Here is a 16,799-nt window from a genome sequence, read left to right on the forward strand (position 1 = left end):
CAATGGATGTGAGTTTGAATGAACTGGAGTTGGTGATGGACAGCGAGGCCTGGCGTGCTGCAATTCATGGGGTCGCAGAGTCGGACACGACTGAGCTCCTGAACTGAACTGAACTGAAACTACTAAAAGTTAATTGTTTTTTAAAATATCATTATGAGCTCATATTCTTTTAAATATATGTGATATGTTTCCGCCCATTGCCCGTATTGTCATTTTGATGTTCACACTGACCCACCATTAGCCTCTCCCACTCTGCTGAGCACTGTGAGTGTGACCTCAGCTCTCTGTGGAATAGCGCTCTCGGCCTCTTGCACGGTGAGATGTTCTACATCCGTTGTGCATGTTTTTAGTCCTAGATCTAGAATCATCCACTTTTCAAAGGAGTTCTGCGTTGCTTTAGTGAGAAATGGCATTTAGAGAACACAATCTGAATGTCAGGGTGTTCTTTACTTCTGAGTAAATTATTGTTTCTAGAACTTTTCAGTGGACAAAGCTAGGAAATACATCTTTTATATCGCTTTTTGGTTTTGTGTTTCTTTGTTTTAAAGGTAGAATGCTTCATGAATTCATATTGGCATTTCCAATTCAAATTTAGAATTCTAGAACTAACTTTCTAATTTTACTTCCCTGATTTTACATTGATCTAAGGGTATTAACATAATTATTATTGGCTTTATCCTAATATATATGGAATAGTCTCAAGAGAGCAATAATAATACAATTACTGTACTAAAAACAGGTAAAGATTTTTCTTATAGTTCTTTTTATCCTGTAGGTATATCCTACTACAGACGTAGGATCAAAGTACTGTGGTTTTCAGAAAGTCATCTAGAACTTTTCATTTTGTGTGGTTTGCTATCAGCTGGTTATACCCCTTCATGATATCATGTGTTGGGCTGGTTTCTTTTTTTCCATTTTTGAGATTGCTTATTTTACACTTAATGTTGTTTTACGCCTATACGAAGTAGTTATATGATTCTCAACTAAAATATATGGAACAAGGTCTGTTTATAGAAGTCTAGCTTCCATCCCTGTCACCTCCAGCCTGTTGCCTCCTTCTTAATCCCACAGATAGCATCTTTGATTTTTGGTTTATCCTTCTGTTTGCTCCTTTAAAAATACAGTCAAATGTGTAGTATATTTATATCCCGTTCTCTTAAATAAGGGACACTTAGCTATATTTATCTGTATACACACTATATACTCTTTTTTTTTCCCACCTTGCTGTTTTTCATTTAACAACCTAACTTGGAGATTATTCCATAGTAGTACAATATAAAGACATCCTTTCTTTCTTTCTTTTTTCTTTCTCTTCTTTCTTTTAACAGTGCATAGTACAGAATTGTGTGGATATATTAGAGAATCTTTTGAAAGGGAAATTGAATTATATAGTATATCTAACAGATATTCATTTGTTGCAATCTGGATAGGAAAATAATACTACCAGGTAAACAGAACAAATAATCTAATGGTACAGGTCAGATTCACAAACAAGCTTCTCTGTAGGTTTTAGGGGTTGTAAGACATGGCATAGAAGTACGGTCTGGGGATGTTAGGAACAGTTTTGTTTAGCAAGCAGGGCTTAATTAATTTACGAGGCGTTTAGGATAGATATCAGACACGACTGAGCAACTTTCACTTCATTAAGGATAGATAGGATTTAAAGGGAAGGGGAAAGAGGATGCTCCAGGCTTGGACAAAGGGCGTAAGTGGAAGACTGAACTCTCGAAGTGAATGAGAGAATTCAGGGAGTCGTGAATAAATCAGTAGGCTTTGAGCAGAAAGCTTATATAAGAGCAGTTTAGAAAATGAACCACAGTTCACTTGTTGAAGGCTTTGACGACCAGATTAGAAAGTTTAGTGTTTCTCAAGCACTGCTTTCAACCACTGGTATGTCTATTTACAAACCTTGAGTGGCAAAGAGTCGGACAAGACTGTGCGTCTGAACTGAACTGAGTGGTTACCTGGAAATAGGATTTTGAATAAGGACAGAATATCTGAACCATGCTGCTGGACTGCTCCTTCTAGGAAAGAACGTAGAGTGACTTCAAGGTGTGAGGGACTAAAGGATTTAAAGTGGATATTTAATTTGAAGGTAGAACAGAAAGGACTTTTCCCCTATCTTCTAATTGCTCTCTAAGATGGAGAAGTAGACGGGACAGCAGACCGGAGTATCAAAGGTGACTGTGATTTCCAGCCTCAGTTCAGGAGTGCGGTGCTGGCACCGTGGAATATCAAAGGTGACTGTGATTTCCAGCCTCAGTTCAGGAGTGCGGTGCTGGCACCGGGGAATATCAAAGGCGACTGTGATTTCCGGCCTCAATTCAGGAGTGCGGTGCTGGCGCCGGGGAATATCAAAGGCGACTGTGATTTCCAGCCTCAGTTCAGGAGTGCGGTGCTGGCACTGTGGAATATCAAAGGTGACTGTGATTTCCGGCCTCAATTCAGGAGTGCGGTGCTGGCACCGGGGAATATCAAAGGCGACTGTGATTTCCAGCCTCAGTTCAGGAGTGCGGTGCTGGCACTGTGGAATATCAAAGGTGACTGTGATTTCCAGCCTCAGTTCAGGAGTGTGGTGCTGGCACCGGGGAATATCAAAGGCGACTGTGATTTCCAGCCTCAGTTCAGGAGTGCGGTGCTGGCACTGTGGAATATCAAAGGTGACTGTGATTTCCAGCCTCAGTTCAGGAGTGCGGTGCTGGCACCGGGGAATATGAAAGGCGACTGTGATTTCCAGCCTCAGTTCAGGAGTGCGGTGCTGGCACTGTGGAATATCAAAGGTGACTGTGATTTCCAGCCTCAGTTCAGGAGTGCGGTGCTGGCACCGGGGAATATCAAAGGCGACTGTGATTTCCAGCCTCAGTTCAGGAGTGCGGTGCTGGCACCGTGGCCCGGTGCCCTTTTGCACGCGTGACAGCGGCACATTCCCCTTCCTTTCCTCTGGGGGAGAAGACCAGAACACACTGGTTTAGTCTGTGGAGCTCGTGTGGCTGCTGTGCCCTCTGGTGTTTGTGCCGAGTTCTGAAGCTTCTTGGAGTTGAGGAATGGGTTCCGAGTACAGATGAGCTCCTTTTCCAGTTCCTCACTGTTTTCCTCCCCCCTCTTACCTAAGGGTATTGCAGGCACAGACGTGGCAAAGGAGGCCTCCGACATCATCCTAACAGACGACAACTTCACCAGCATCGTGAAGGCGGTGATGTGGGGGCGGAACGTCTACGACAGCATCTCCAAGTTCCTGCAGTTCCAGCTCACCGTCAACGTGGTGGCCGTGATCGTGGCCTTCACTGGAGCCTGCATCACCCAGGTGGGAGGAGCTGAGATGGGAGGGGTGGGGCTGGGGCCAAGAAACAAGGGGTGTGACGTTACAGTGTGTCAGCTGAGGAGCAAGGCCCAGCGTTTGTGCAGGGGTGTTGGGGCAGGAGTTCGCTCTCCCGAGTCCATCTGCTCCTGTGGGAGCATGATCATGTATTCACCATTGATGCAGCACTTACCTGTTAGCCAGCATGATAAGCACTTATTTGGGGTTCTCTGATCTTCATAAACAGCCTTGTAGAATAGGCATTATCCCCATTTACAAAGAGGTTAAATAAGTTTCCATTGTGACTCAGCTGGATAGCAGGAGGTAGGCCCTTTCAGGGGCAAAGGTGAGGCTGACGAGTGAGGTGAGGGGTCGTCTGCAAGGAGAGCTGAAAGGAGTGGTGGCTCTTCCTGCCAGGACTCCCCACTGAAGGCCGTGCAGATGTTGTGGGTGAATCTCATCATGGACACCTTTGCCTCGCTGGCCCTGGCCACAGAGCCTCCTACAGACTCTCTGCTGAAGCGCCCGCCCTACGGGCGCAATAAGCCTCTGATCTCGCGCACCATGATGAAGAACATCCTGGGTCACGCTGTCTATCAGCTCACCGTCATCTTTTTCCTTCTCTTTGCGGGTGAGCCACGGGGAGGTTGGGGAGGGTGGGGTGGGGGCCAGTGTGTGGAGTGTGAGAAGGAGATGGGCAGAGAGGGGCCCGAGAGGAGGAGGGAGCAGGGCGCAGGCTGAGTCAGCGGGGCAGGAGCATCTTCGTGCACTGGGTGCACCTCTGTTCCCACGCCGTGGTGCGTTATGGCATTCTCTGACTCCTCTTAAGAATCTCTCAGGGATAACTGTATGATACCTTTCTTGAGATCATGAAACTGAAGCTTAGGTCACATATTGAGTAAATAGCGGCACTGTTTTTCAAACCCATGTCTGCCAGACTATAGCACGTGTAGTTTTACTGCCATGCATTGCCACAAGAAGGCAAATATTGATGGAACAAACTGAGAGAGAAGATCAGAAATGCTGAGACCAGGGCTAACACTGAAAACGCCTGGTGACCGTGTGGCTCAGACACTGACCGGTTAGGGTGGACACCAACCCTAAGCAACAGTGAGGCCCCACTCATCTGTCTTGACTCAACCTCAGCCCTCCCTGAGAGTGTGCTCAATCTTGCGGTGCACCCCTCTCCCAACTAGGTGAGAAGTTCTTCGACATTGACAGCGGAAGGAGAGCGCCTCTGCATTCTCCGCCCAGCCAGCACTACACTATTATTTTCAACACCTTCGTGCTCATGCAGCTCTTCAACGAAATCAACTCCCGCAAGATCCACGGGGAGAGGAATGTCTTCTCGGGCATCTTCCACAATCTCATCTTCTGCTCAGTGGTGCTGGGCACATTCATCGGCCAGGTGAGATTCCAGCAGGATTGGGGTACAAGGTCTGGGAAGATAAAGGCCAGACGCTGGAAGCCAGGATTGCCTGGGTGCCCCAGAAGAGGGCTAGGGACTTAGGCTGCGGGCTGCACCCTTTGGGTCTCCCGGCTGGCTCTCATTTGCTCATTTCTCTAGAATTGGATCCCTGTACGTCGAGTGCTCCAGTGCACGGCAGCATGTTGGTAGTGAATAAAATAAAATTTGTAGAATTCTTTCCTTAACTTTCTAGAACACAGAAATGTAACACAGTGACCGGGAGGAAGGTCTCTGTCTTGTAACCCCTTTCATGCCTCGTACCGGCGCACTTGAAATGTGCATGCAGGTGCCGAATAGGCGTCTCTCTGTCCCTGCCGCTTTGTTCTGGAAGGGCTCATGGTACAAAATGCTACACGATTCAAGAGTAAAGGAGAAGAAATGGCATGATGCCATGTGCAGTTGCAGATAAGCCTGATGTGGATCCCTTCTGAGGGGCTGGAGTCAAGGGCATGACTGCCCTGCTGGGTAAAGGATCGAGCGCCTTTCCTCTTGCCACCGTCAGAGATATCCCAAGACAGGTGCCATGCAAGAGATGACGAGCACAAGAGTGTCTGCCTCTTCCTCACTTGCACACTTCCTAAGTTTCCCTTCTCTGTCACTGTCGGCTTCCGTCACAGGAAGCCCTTAGCTCCCTTTGATCCCCTCGCCTTTGCATTAATAGTGTTCACAGTGACTGGAAACTCCCCATCAGAAGGCTCTGCAAAGACTGTTGGTGTCTCTCTTCCCTTCCCCCCATCTGGGTCTCTTCTTTCTCCTTCCCCAACAAGCAGACCAGGGTTTGCACCGCAGGGATCCTGGGGCAGGGAGCTGACGTGGCTTTGGTGGCCTTGACTAGAGGGCTGGCTACCTGTTACTTGCCTCCCAGTCACAGGCTGCCTCTTTGTCTGTTCTAGATCATCATCGTGGAATTGGGGGGCAGACCATTCAGTTGTACAAAACTCACCCTGTCCCAGTGGTTCTGGTGCCTCTTCATTGGTCTTGGAGAGCTGTTGTGGGGCCAGGTGAGTACGGACACAGCCTTCCCGCGGTCGCACAGCCGGCAGACCTCCCCTCCCCTAGATGAGATGGAGCAAGCGGCTTTGGAGACCCCCCAGCTCCAGACCTTTGTGTTCTGCTTCCCCGTTCCCTCTGCCACCAGGCTTTCAGGTTCTTTCCATCCTGAAGAATTCCAAGCCGAATGATTAGTGCCTGGCACTTCAGAGGCTTCTGATCTCTTCTCTAATCATGCCTGGAGACAGACAAATCCCTTAGCTTCTCTGAGATGGAAGTGGAAATTTTCAGTGCTGATTTTGCTAAAAAGGAAAAAGTAAGGGTCTTAGAAGCAGAAGCATTTACAAAGCCCGTGTCTGCAGTGAAGCTGCAGTCTGGCTGTGCGTGCTCTGCCTCATGCAGCAGGACCCCCTTGCCGCTGCTGTTTGTCACCATCACCTTATCCAGGATAAATGCCTGACCATCACCTAAGATAAATTCAGACTCACGTGGTCTAGAGAAGCATTATAGCGCATGGTTCAAAGCCCAGACTTGGCAACCGACTACCTTGGTTTGAATCCTGGTTGTTTTTTACAAACTGCATCATAGTGAGTACATTTCTTAGCAGCTCTGCCTCAGTTTCCTCAACTCAGGATAGCAAGGCCATTGTGAATCATTCTTAATCAGCAACCCAGTTTCCATATAGAAATGACTTAGACAAATGTCTAATACTTTGTAAATACTCAATAAATGTTAGCTATTAACATTATAATAATATAAGCAGGTTTGATGAGAGTTTGATTCCTTCCCTAGTACCACTTTACAGCTTCCCCTCATCATTAATTCTGCCCTGGGCTCCGCTTCTGCTTTGCAGACCCCTGGTCTCCATTGATCGGTGCCCAGCCACCTGAGTAATGGAGGCTTTGCTCTAACTGGCCCCACAGTTTCCTCCTAGGACTGCAGGCTTTCCCCCATAGACCTGCTGGTTATTTCTTCCATACCTCCTAGTTGCCTCCCTGATGAACCCCTATCCCAGTTCCTAACACACGTCCCTCCAACCTGCTCTGTTTGCTGTTTGTTTACCAGTGGGTCCCTAAAGCTTTTTTGTTTCATGTACTGTTTGAAACATTCCCCTGGATCGAGTTTCACATGTGGCCACGTGGCCTTGAAACCTTCCTTCTGTATCACAACAGCTCCTTCCAGCATCCGAAAGCAGCATGTGGACGTTGTTTCTAATGTTTGACTCCACGTAGGACTGCTCACGTGGCCCCCCTTTCGCAGCTGAGCCCTGTCTGCTCCTCTTCTTGTTTGTAAAGGAGAGCTGACCGGCAGGCACTGAGCTTACTGAGTGGTTCACTTTGAATCGCAAGCCCGAGCTTCTGCTCCATGTCCTCTGAGAATATGCATATATCCCTTCTTCTGTGGGCTGCCCCATCCACTTTCTCACCTGAAGCCCAGGAAGACCTTCAGGGTCCTCTCACTGTAGTTTTATAAAGGAGGAATCACTTAGCATGTGGAAACTGAGAAGAGGACCCCTCCCCTCTGACAGCCTTCTGTCCCCCTTGTGCACACACACACGTTGTGACCGTCTTGTCCCCAGCCATATTTTGCCCCAGATTCTTGTCTGTGTCCCCTCCCACCGTGTACTACGCATTCCCACCGTGTACTACGCATTCCCACCGTGTACCACACATTCCCACCCTATACCACGCATTCCCACCCTATACCGCGCATTCCCACCATGTAGCATGCATTCCCACCCTTTAGCACACGTTCCCACCCTTTAGCACGCGTTCCCACCATATACCGCGCATTCCCGCCGTGTACCGCGCATTCCCACCCTATACCGCGCATTCCCACCGTGTAGCACGCATTCCCACCCTATACCACACGTTCCCACCCTTTAGCACGCATTCCCGCCGTGTAGCACGCATTCCCTTAAGAGACAGACGGCAAAATGAAAAGAGAACCGAGATAGGAGGAGGAGAATAAAGTGTGTCACAAGGCAGATGCTGGTCAGACACTAGAATGTAAGTTCTCCTTCGAGCTTCCGCAAGCGCAGACAGCTGGTCGGGCCCTGGGAGAGGCTGGGCCAGGCGGGCTGGTGCTTCTCTCTCTGCTCTCCCTCCCAGGGAGAGGGGTGTGGGGCCCAGCGTGACTTGCCCAGAGCCTGGCGCACGCGGCCGAGTGACAGCTCTTCTCGCCCTGATCCTGGCGTCTCCCCTTCTGCTGCCCCTGCTCTCAGGTCATTTGCACGATACCTACCCAATCCCTGAAGTTCCTGAAGGAGGCTGGGCACGGCACCACCAAAGAGGAGATCACCAAGGATGCTGAGGGGCTGGACGAGATCGACCATGCAGAGATGGAGCTGCGCCGAGGCCAGATCCTTTGGTTCCGGGGCCTGAACCGTATCCGGACTCAGGTATGGTGATGGTGGCCTGTGCTTGCCCTGGAGGAGGAATCCCGTCTGTCTTTATTGGGAGGTGTTGGGAGGGCAGTAGTTCTTGGTGGCCAGTGTCTCTACCCTTCTTAAGGCCCTCTCACTGGTGGGTAGCCCAAGCTCCCTTGCTTCAAGTTAGACAGAGGCAGAGGCGGCCATTTGGGCTCCTCTGAGAGGAGAGTGATCGCGGAGAGCCGAGAGCCCAGGACCCCAGCTGCTAGCATGGTCCTCTAGCTTTGGGTTTGTCTGAAGGCCGCTTCCCACCCTTCACAGGTAGGCATCTTCCTGCTTACAGTCTCTTGTAAGCGCTAGGCCTAACCTCCGGTGGGAAATGTTCAGAGTCTTTCCTGACCCTGCAGAAGAAAGGGTTCAGACAGTATCTCTGCACCATCATCCCCAGCAGACATTTACTGTACATCCTCAGGCGGCTGTTAAGGGGATGTAGATGTTATCTGGAGGATCTTTGTAAAAGAAACTCACTCTTTTATGTCTTCCCCACTCAAAACGTAAGACCGTGATGGGGAACCTTATTGCTAAGTGCATATAAATAACAGTAGTCTCTGAGTGCCTGAGTGTCTTTTACAGGTTCAGATTTTCTCCCCAGAAAAGAAGAGGCTATAATTTCTTCACACCATTTCCCTTCCCGCGATCTCTGAAATGGGCTAGAAGCTGTTCCTGCTGCTCAGAAGTGCCATGGCCCTAGCCCTGCAGTAGCTTCTTCTCCCCACCTTTCATGCAGCAGCTGTAGCTCTCTGTTCCGGGGTAAAGGGCCTGGTCTAGGCACTTCCCTATTCTTACCTCACATACCTCTGTTGTGTTAGTCCTAAAATTTCCTGTCTCAGGGAACTGGAAATCCCCAAGTTCTCAAAGGTGTTCTCCAGAGAACAGGCCTATGCCTCTCTGCAGATTGGCTAGAGATCCCAGAAGTAAATTTCACCCTCTAAATAGCACTGCAGGTGGTTTCAAAAGTTCCTTCGTCAAGCCCACCACTTTCTAGGGAAGAAAGGTGAAATGAATATTCTAAGGTAGAGACAGTGATCGCCCCTTATCCATGACTTTGCTTTCCTTGGTTTCAGTTACCTGTGGTCACCCACAATCTGAAAATATTAAGTGAAAAATACCACAAATAAATAACTCGTAAGTTTTCCATTTTATGCCATTCTGAGAAGCTGATGAATCTCATACTGCCCCACTCTATCCTGCCCTGGACGTAAATCATTCCATTGCCTATCATATCCTCACTATACCAGCTACCTGCCCATTAGGCTAGGAAAAAGCATAGTGTATACAGGATTTCACACTAGCTGCGATTTCAAGCACCCACTGGGGGTCTTGGGATTTACCCCTGCAGATGAGGGAGGACTCCTGTAGCAGCTGGGAACTGGTCTCCAGTAGAAGGACAGCAGATGGAGATGGGGAGCCAGGGCTCGGGAGGGAGGTCCTGGGCCCCTTTCCCGTCTGGAGCTCCTCCTTGCAGAGGGAAATCCCAGGGTCTGCAAAAGCCCCCTGAGCACGTGCAGAGTTTCCACAGCAGCCCCTGCTCCAGGCTGCACATAGTGCACCCCCTTCTTCCGTGTGGCTGACCCCTTCCCACACGCAGACCCCGAGAGCTCAGTTCCTGTGGCTCCTGTCTCTGAGGCCTCGGAGCTTCCCTGCAGGTCTGCTCTTTTCAGAATAACCTGTCTTCTTTTCTTCCCTTCAGGATCATCTGCCTCCTCTTCTACTATGTACATTTTTTCCTAGCCAGGATCCCCTCGTTCCAGTGTCTCGTGGCTCCTTCCCAGGCTTCTCTCCTGGGGCTGAGACTCATGGATCTTCCCTTCCCTCCACTACCAGAGTCCACCCCCTCGACTCTATACCCCTCTGGTTTTGCTGCCTACGTAGCTTTAGATATACCACCTTTCTCTGTTGGAGCAAGAGGCGCTTGGACCAGAATGACATTAAAGCCCGAACTTGGGCAACATAGGCGACCTGTTAGAGATGCTGTGATGAGCAGTCTGCGCCATCACCCCTGATTCCACAGCAGCTGCGGCTGACTGTGCTAACTAACCTTCACCCTGGATCCTAAAGCCCTCTCCTGGCATCATCCCTTCACTCAGCAGAGCTGGTCCTTGTCATTCTCCTTGTAACACCTGAGATGGGAAGTGCCAGGCTCTGTCCCGTCCTGGTCCCTGTAACTTTGGGAGACCTAAAAGCACTAGAGAGGGGAAGTTTGGGAAACTCGAGGGCTTGAATCTTGGTAAACTTCCATCTTCATTGTTTGGGGCCTTGTGGCCTTAACAAGCCCGAGGAGTGACTCTCCAGCCCCTTCTTCCTTGTGGCTGACCCCTTCCCACATGCAGACCTTTTTCTCCCACAGCGTCAGGCTCCTCCATCCCTTGGAAGTGAATACTGTATCATGTGATAAGAGTGGTATTTTAGCTCAAACCTGGTTTGAATCCAGAAACTAGCCCTAAACATTTCATGGCTTCTCAGGAAGCTTTATAAATAAGAGCAACTGTCTGATTCACAAGGTCCCTGCCCTCCCACCGTCTCACCTGGGGAAGTGAGGTTAGATGAGTGGAGTCAGCACCTCTCCCACCTCCCTGGTAGACTGACCCATGGTGTTAGGCATTTGGGCATTTTTAAGGTGATTCTACCAGATCCTGAAGGGTAAGGGAATTCTTTTTGATTTGTTCCTTGTCATTTAGAAGTCAGGGATAAGGGTGGTAGGTTACCGAGGCCTCAGATCAAGGCCACTGTCAGAAGACAAATGGCCTTCATTGCCTCTGTCTCCGAGGAGTCGGACCCTGAAAATCAGAGGCAGTGTGTGCAGGGCTAGACCCGCAGCTGGTGAGCACCGCCGCCACTCTCAGCCAGCTCCTCCTCCTGGGCCCGCCAGCTCCTCCTCCTGGGCCCGTCTGCCTTCTGAGCTCATGACTGACTTGGGCCAGTGCTTCCAGGACCCCAGCGCATGACTGCTGTTGGAGGCCTTCTCTCTAAGGGCCTGACCCCTGTGTTCCTGAGCTCCGCCTTCAGAGGCCTTGTCCACTCCCACCCAAGGAAGGGGTATCTCAGCGAATAACCCAGAAGAGGGTGAGCCCAGCAATTTCGTGGTCCAGGAGCCTTTTCCCCAAGGCCACTTGTGTATGGGCTACTGTATTGCCTCTGTTTAAACACATAAGTTGTTTTCCTGGAAAATGTGCAAGAATAGGTAATCAATTTAATTGGTTTAGAGTTCCTGAGCCTCAGAACTCAGGAATATATACTTTGCCTACTATCTTAAGTTGCATGCTTTATTTTTTCAAGAGTATGGGTCAAAACTGTGAATAAGTCACTCTCTGTCAGGAGTCAGGAGTGGGAAAAGTCCCTTTAATTTTAGATGTGTCTGGACACCGGCATACCTCAAATGTCCATCATAGGCTAAAAGGGAAGGGAAGGCAAGGCTAGATTCTGGCTGGGTATGTAGACTCCACGGCAAACTGTTCCTTAAATGAAGTGTGATGTGCAATTAACGTTTTTCCCCCCTTCTCCTGACTGTTGTTTTGTGTGTGAGGCATTCTCTCTGGCTTCCCGTCTCCTGTCCCCTTTCCCCAGCTCTTTCCATCCCCTCCCCTAACCCTCTTGGACCTTCCCTTCCTCTTTTCTCACTTCTCTATGACTGTGGAGCAAAGCTGTCTCACTTTCTGATTCTTTGCAGATCGACGTAATTAACACATTCCAGACGGGAGCCTCTTTTAAGGGAGTCCTAAGGCGCCAGACCATGGGTCAACACCTTGATGTAAAACATGTTCCTAGCTCATCCTATGTAACAGTAGCACCAGTTAAATCTCCCCCCACCACTTCTGTTGCTGCTGCTGTTTCATCTCCTACTCTGGGCAGTGAGTGATAGTCTTTTATGATGCATGATTTGCTAAAATGACCACAAGAGAGCACGTGGCAGTCACTTTAACCAGTCGTGGTTATCTTTTCCTTTTGGTTTTTCCCTTTGGTCTTTGAGTTGGGCAAAAAGTTGGGGCAAAATCTCCACTTCAAAACTAGCTGTGTGCCCTTTAATTGGATTATTTTTTTAATGTTGAAAAGCTATTAAACCGTAACCATTTTAAAGACAGTACTCGTTTTCTGACTGTTCCCCTGCATTGCCTGTTCCTTCCTTGAGTTCTGTTTGTTTTACTTTACTTTGTTTGTTGCTTTGTTTGAAGATGTTGTTGTTGCTTTCCTCTCCTTCGGCTCCTTTGACTGTCAACTCTGTCTCCTAAGGTTAGGTGTAAGGTTAAGCCAAATGAAGACTCGAGAACTCTCTTCATCTGGGGGCAAAGTTGAGATCTCCTGAAAAAAAGGCATAAAAGGGCTATTATTCCCATTTTTTTTAAGCAGTAGATCTGTCATAGTTGAATCAGTGTTGAGTTTGGCCAATACTAATAGTGTCTTTTTGGCCACCACTCCACTGTTAGCTGGCAGTATTGGCATAAAAGTGGTAACTGAATGTGAAGAAAAGATGTTCAGTTCACATGCACAGGCCTGAGCATCCCCGTTGTTTTACTTTTCAGGGATCTTCAGCCAAACTCTGGTTTAAGAATCTATTCATTCACATCTCATAGGAGAAATATATAAAAAGATCAAAATAACGTATTTTTCACCTGTTAAAAAAATTTTTTTTTCTTGTAGGAATTTCTGAAGAGCAACCTTTTTTTTGTTTTCTTCCTTTCCTCTACTCTGATTGTTTTACTTATAACCAACACTTCACATTTTATTTTGGCTGTAAAGTTTTAGGACCCCTTTCTCAGTCATCCTGTCAACCAGAATGCCATCAGGGCTCACCCTAAGATCTGGTAGATTATAGGTAGATTATTGGATTATTGCTAATGCTTATGCCTTCCTATTCCTGATCTTTGTACCTTCCCCAAGTGGGACCCAGAGAGGAAACAGAAGTCTCTTTGCTGATAGTGCTGTTAAGGTATTTGGTGGGGAAGGCATCTCTCTGTATTAAGTATGTTGTGGGCTTCAAATACCTGAGTGTTTAGTCTGTTTCTTTCTCCCCAACTCCTGGATACCACCACTCCAACCCTGGGATGGAGGGTAAAGAAAGCGCAGTTGCCTTCTCTGTGGTTCACTTGATTGTGAGTGTGTAGGATGGCCAGACCTAGATTACCCATTGTCTTTCTATCTAAGTGTTCTCATGTGAGGTGTGAGGAGCAGCGGGAGAGGAGGTCTATGTGGATGTGTGTTCTTCAGGCCCAAAGGCAGCCAAGATCTGTGTCTTACCCTCCAGCACGCAAGGCTCTCCTGCTCTAGTCCTCCCGTATTCCTCCTGTTCCCTGCTTTCTTCTGGCTTTACCATGTCCTTCTAACTAGTCTCTGTTCTATTTTAAACCCTGCCTCTCTGTTGGGAAGAGTTAGTGTCAACTGTCCTGGTGATTTGAAGGTGGGAGGACTAAGCAAAAAACAGTGACCACGGGGCTCATGTAGAGTTGCTGGTGGAGGATATGGTGCAACCCCTCAAAGGTAGAAAACCTGGAGAGTCAGGCCATCCCTGCTCTTCCTCCAGCTGTGCCTTCTTACTGGAGGGCCTAGAAGTTATAGTCAGGCATTTTAAAACCCATTTCCCATTCCAGATTTCCAAACAAATTCAATTATTTATCTAATGTTTGGCAGACAGATCTCTAAGATTTCCCTCTCTGTATGCTAAGTTGCTTCAGTCATGTCCTACTCTTTGTGACCCTGTGGTCTGTAGCCTGCCAGGCTCCATGGGATTCTCCAAGCAAGAATACTGGAGTGGGCTGCCATGCCCTCCTCCCCGGGATCTTCCTGACCTAGGAATCGAACCTGTGTCTCTTATGTCTTCTGAATTGGCAGGCAGGTTCTTTACCACTACCACCGCCTGGGAAGCCCAAGATTTCCCTCTCTAGGAAGGCCCTAATTCCTTCTCTTCCCTTAATTTCTGCAAAGGAAACCTGCAGAATACCAGCTGAAGAAAAGGGAATCTTCATCTTCCCATTCACTGAACTCCAGAGAGTGGCCCTTAGCACTCATGCCTAATCTAAGGGCCAGCCTGGTTCCGGCCTCCGAGCCGTGAGAAACAGTTGCTCTTCAATCAGCCACTTTCATCTGTAGGATAAGCGCCCCAGAGGGACGTTTCCCAGAGACTCTGAGCGACGGTGATTGGGGAAGGAAAGGTTGATTGGCCAAGTGGAGAGGGCCTGAAGCTTGCCCAGCAGCCGCCTCTATCTGTGTCTTGTCCCCCACACACTGCTCGGGCACCAGGCACTGTGCGTCAGGAGGGGAGGCTACCACCGCCTGGGGTGGGCTGGTGATGAGGTAGCTGTGTGGTGGGCATCCGTGCGTGTCACAGAGTCTCCAAGGTCAGCACTGGGATTGAGAGGCCTTTTGGCACAACCCACACCTTCTGCCCACCACCCTCCTTTCCGCCTGCCAGGCCCCCAGATGGTGCTTCCTAGCTCTCTGACTCCTCTTCTCGAGCTTCCCTTACAGGTGGCTGCTTTCTCTTTAGAGTCCAGAGCCCTGCTATCTAGCTGGATGACTGTTCCTTGCTCCCCTAAAGAAGAAACTGTCCCTATCTTTTCCACCCCCCATCCCCACGTCACCTTCATCTCCCTTATTGTTTGCCTGTAACAGTGACTCATCCCCCCAACAGGCGAGAGGAAAAGCCACCAAACAGGGCTCCAGAACCTCATTGCGACCCCTGTTTTTAAACATCTGTTTTCTAGATTGGACTTAACATATAATTGTTTTAACAAAGTTTTCAGTCACTTTAAAAAAAAATAGAAGCAGGAAGTTTGAAAATCACTCATACTAAAGATGACCAGCTCATGATATAGAGGTGCCTGTCGCCTGTAGCACGTGTTAGAAATGTGGAGATCGGAAGAGTGAAAAGAGTGGGCTGTGCTAGCACTCCTGCAGGGGGAGTGTGGCTTTGAGGGCATTGGATTCGGTCTCGCTTCATCCAGGTGCTTTGCTCTTAAGATTTGATGTAGACCCATTATAACTTGGGACTTCCTGAAACCCAGATGTAACCTGGATTCCATCTGATCTTACCAAAGGGATAGAAGGATAGATCCTCACTTTGTGTGCAGCAAGGTGAATGTGTGCCCAGGTTCCTCGATTCTTCTTGGCTGAAGCACTGAGCGGATGTCACTGAGTGACAGCGTCCTCTGCCTTCTGAGCTCTGAGTGCCCTCTGTCCTGTGGGTCTGCTGGCGTGCTGTGGAGTGAGGCAAGATAAAGCCTTAGCCGGCAGAGATGCAGCTTCCGTGAACCTGCCCTGTGCGTTACTTTGGAAGGTTCTGCACAGTGACGGGAAGCGTTGAGACCAGCTGCACAGTTCATTTGCCTCTCTGTGTGCTCGCTGGGTCCATATTCTTCAGGAAGGTGTTCTTTGCTGGAAGAGGTGCCCCGCCCCAGCCCCCATCACTTCTCTCTCCTCTGCCACCTCAACAGTCTCTCCTGCATTATTTCCATTTCTTTTCTGATGAAAGAACTTTGGGATCAGTCTAGGATCAGCCACCTCCCAGAACTGAAACTGTCCTACGACCGCTTTCTTTTCCCCTCTCTCTCCAGCCTCTCAGGATCCCACCTTGCCCCTACTCTAGTACTACCAACCCGAGTTCTAACGCGTACCTCAGAGAGGTTTCCAGTTTGGAAAAACAGCTGCCAGAGAGCTGGTGCCTATGGATAAAGTGAGGGCTGGGCAGAGGGATCAGTGCTTGTCAGGTGTTTCTTCTTCTCCTCTAAACGGAACCCCTTCCTCTGTTGTGCAGTAGAGCAAAGCCTGTGACACTCACAGGAGTGTATCCCCTTTGAGAAACCGCAGGGGGCTCCCTTTCCTCCATCCTCGTGATCCATCCCATCAGGAAAGCCTCCTGGCCTGAGTAGCTTCTGTTCTGAGCCCGCGCTCTCCCTCCCCTACCTGAGATCATGTTCCTCTTCGTAATTTACAAACAGCTGGAGAAAGCTCTGTGACTCGGCACAGCCGCTGTGCGTCAGAGTCATGGCCGCACGCGTCCAGCCGCATCTGAACTGAGAGCAGCCCTCTGTCAGCCTTGGAGGGGGCAACTGTGATGCCTGTATTTATCCACCTCTTCAAGGGGAGGGGCTGAAGGAGTGGAGTTCTGCTTTGTAGGACACAGTGGAGATTGTGGGATATAAACATATGCATGTTTCCTGACTGAAAGAGCAATTATTAAATTGGAGAGTATAAGAATTTTGATTTCTTGCATGCTGCTAACACAGCTGCACGATATTGTCTGCCTTGCCGCACAGTATTAATGGTCGCTTATCACCCAACGTGTATTGTGTGCAAATTGATACATGTTTGGCTTATTGAGGGTTTTCAACAGATAACTTCAATGTGTAATCTTCCATTCCACCCTCACAAAATATTTGGCCCCAACACAGAAATCCGCGTCTGGATCATCTTTTAAGTTTGACTATTAAACTGCATCTATTTCCAATGTCCTTGCCTTCCATCCAAAAGAACTAATGAATCTTTTTGTTTCCTATTTAATTTCTAGAGTAGATTGTTTGGAAATGCTAACTTTGCTTTGGGTTTTCTACTTTTTCTTACGCAGCTTTGAAATATTCTGGTTGTTTGTCATTGTTCACTCTCCCCACCCCACCTCAGTGCTT

General features: G+C 48.8%; 1 protein-coding gene across 4 annotated transcripts in view; it reads left to right on the forward strand.

Moving 5' to 3' along the window:
- LOC138415974 (plasma membrane calcium-transporting ATPase 4-like) overlaps positions 1–16,799 on the forward strand; it is a 50,461-nt gene that overhangs the window by 32,569 nt on the left and 1,093 nt on the right. For 2 of the 4 annotated variants that reach the window (XM_069544531.1, XM_069544532.1), the window contains 6 exons: positions 3,113–3,304; positions 3,716–3,929; positions 4,495–4,706; positions 5,660–5,767; positions 7,981–8,157; positions 11,855–12,058. In XM_069544531.1, coding sequence (XP_069400632.1) covers positions 3,113–3,304; positions 3,716–3,929; positions 4,495–4,706; positions 5,660–5,767; positions 7,981–8,157; positions 11,855–12,043 — 1,092 coding nt within the window. In that variant the 3' untranslated portion in view covers positions 12,044–12,058. Of the gene's footprint in view, positions 1–3,112; positions 3,305–3,715; positions 3,930–4,494; positions 4,707–5,659; positions 5,768–7,980; positions 8,158–11,854; positions 12,059–16,799 lie in introns of those variants that run through there. The other 2 variants (XM_069544529.1, XM_069544530.1) reach the window with 1 other exon arrangement.

This window comes from Ovis canadensis, chromosome 12, assembly GCF_042477335.2.
Source record: "Ovis canadensis isolate MfBH-ARS-UI-01 breed Bighorn chromosome 12, ARS-UI_OviCan_v2, whole genome shotgun sequence".
NCBI classification, from domain to species: domain Eukaryota; kingdom Metazoa; phylum Chordata; class Mammalia; order Artiodactyla; family Bovidae; genus Ovis; species Ovis canadensis.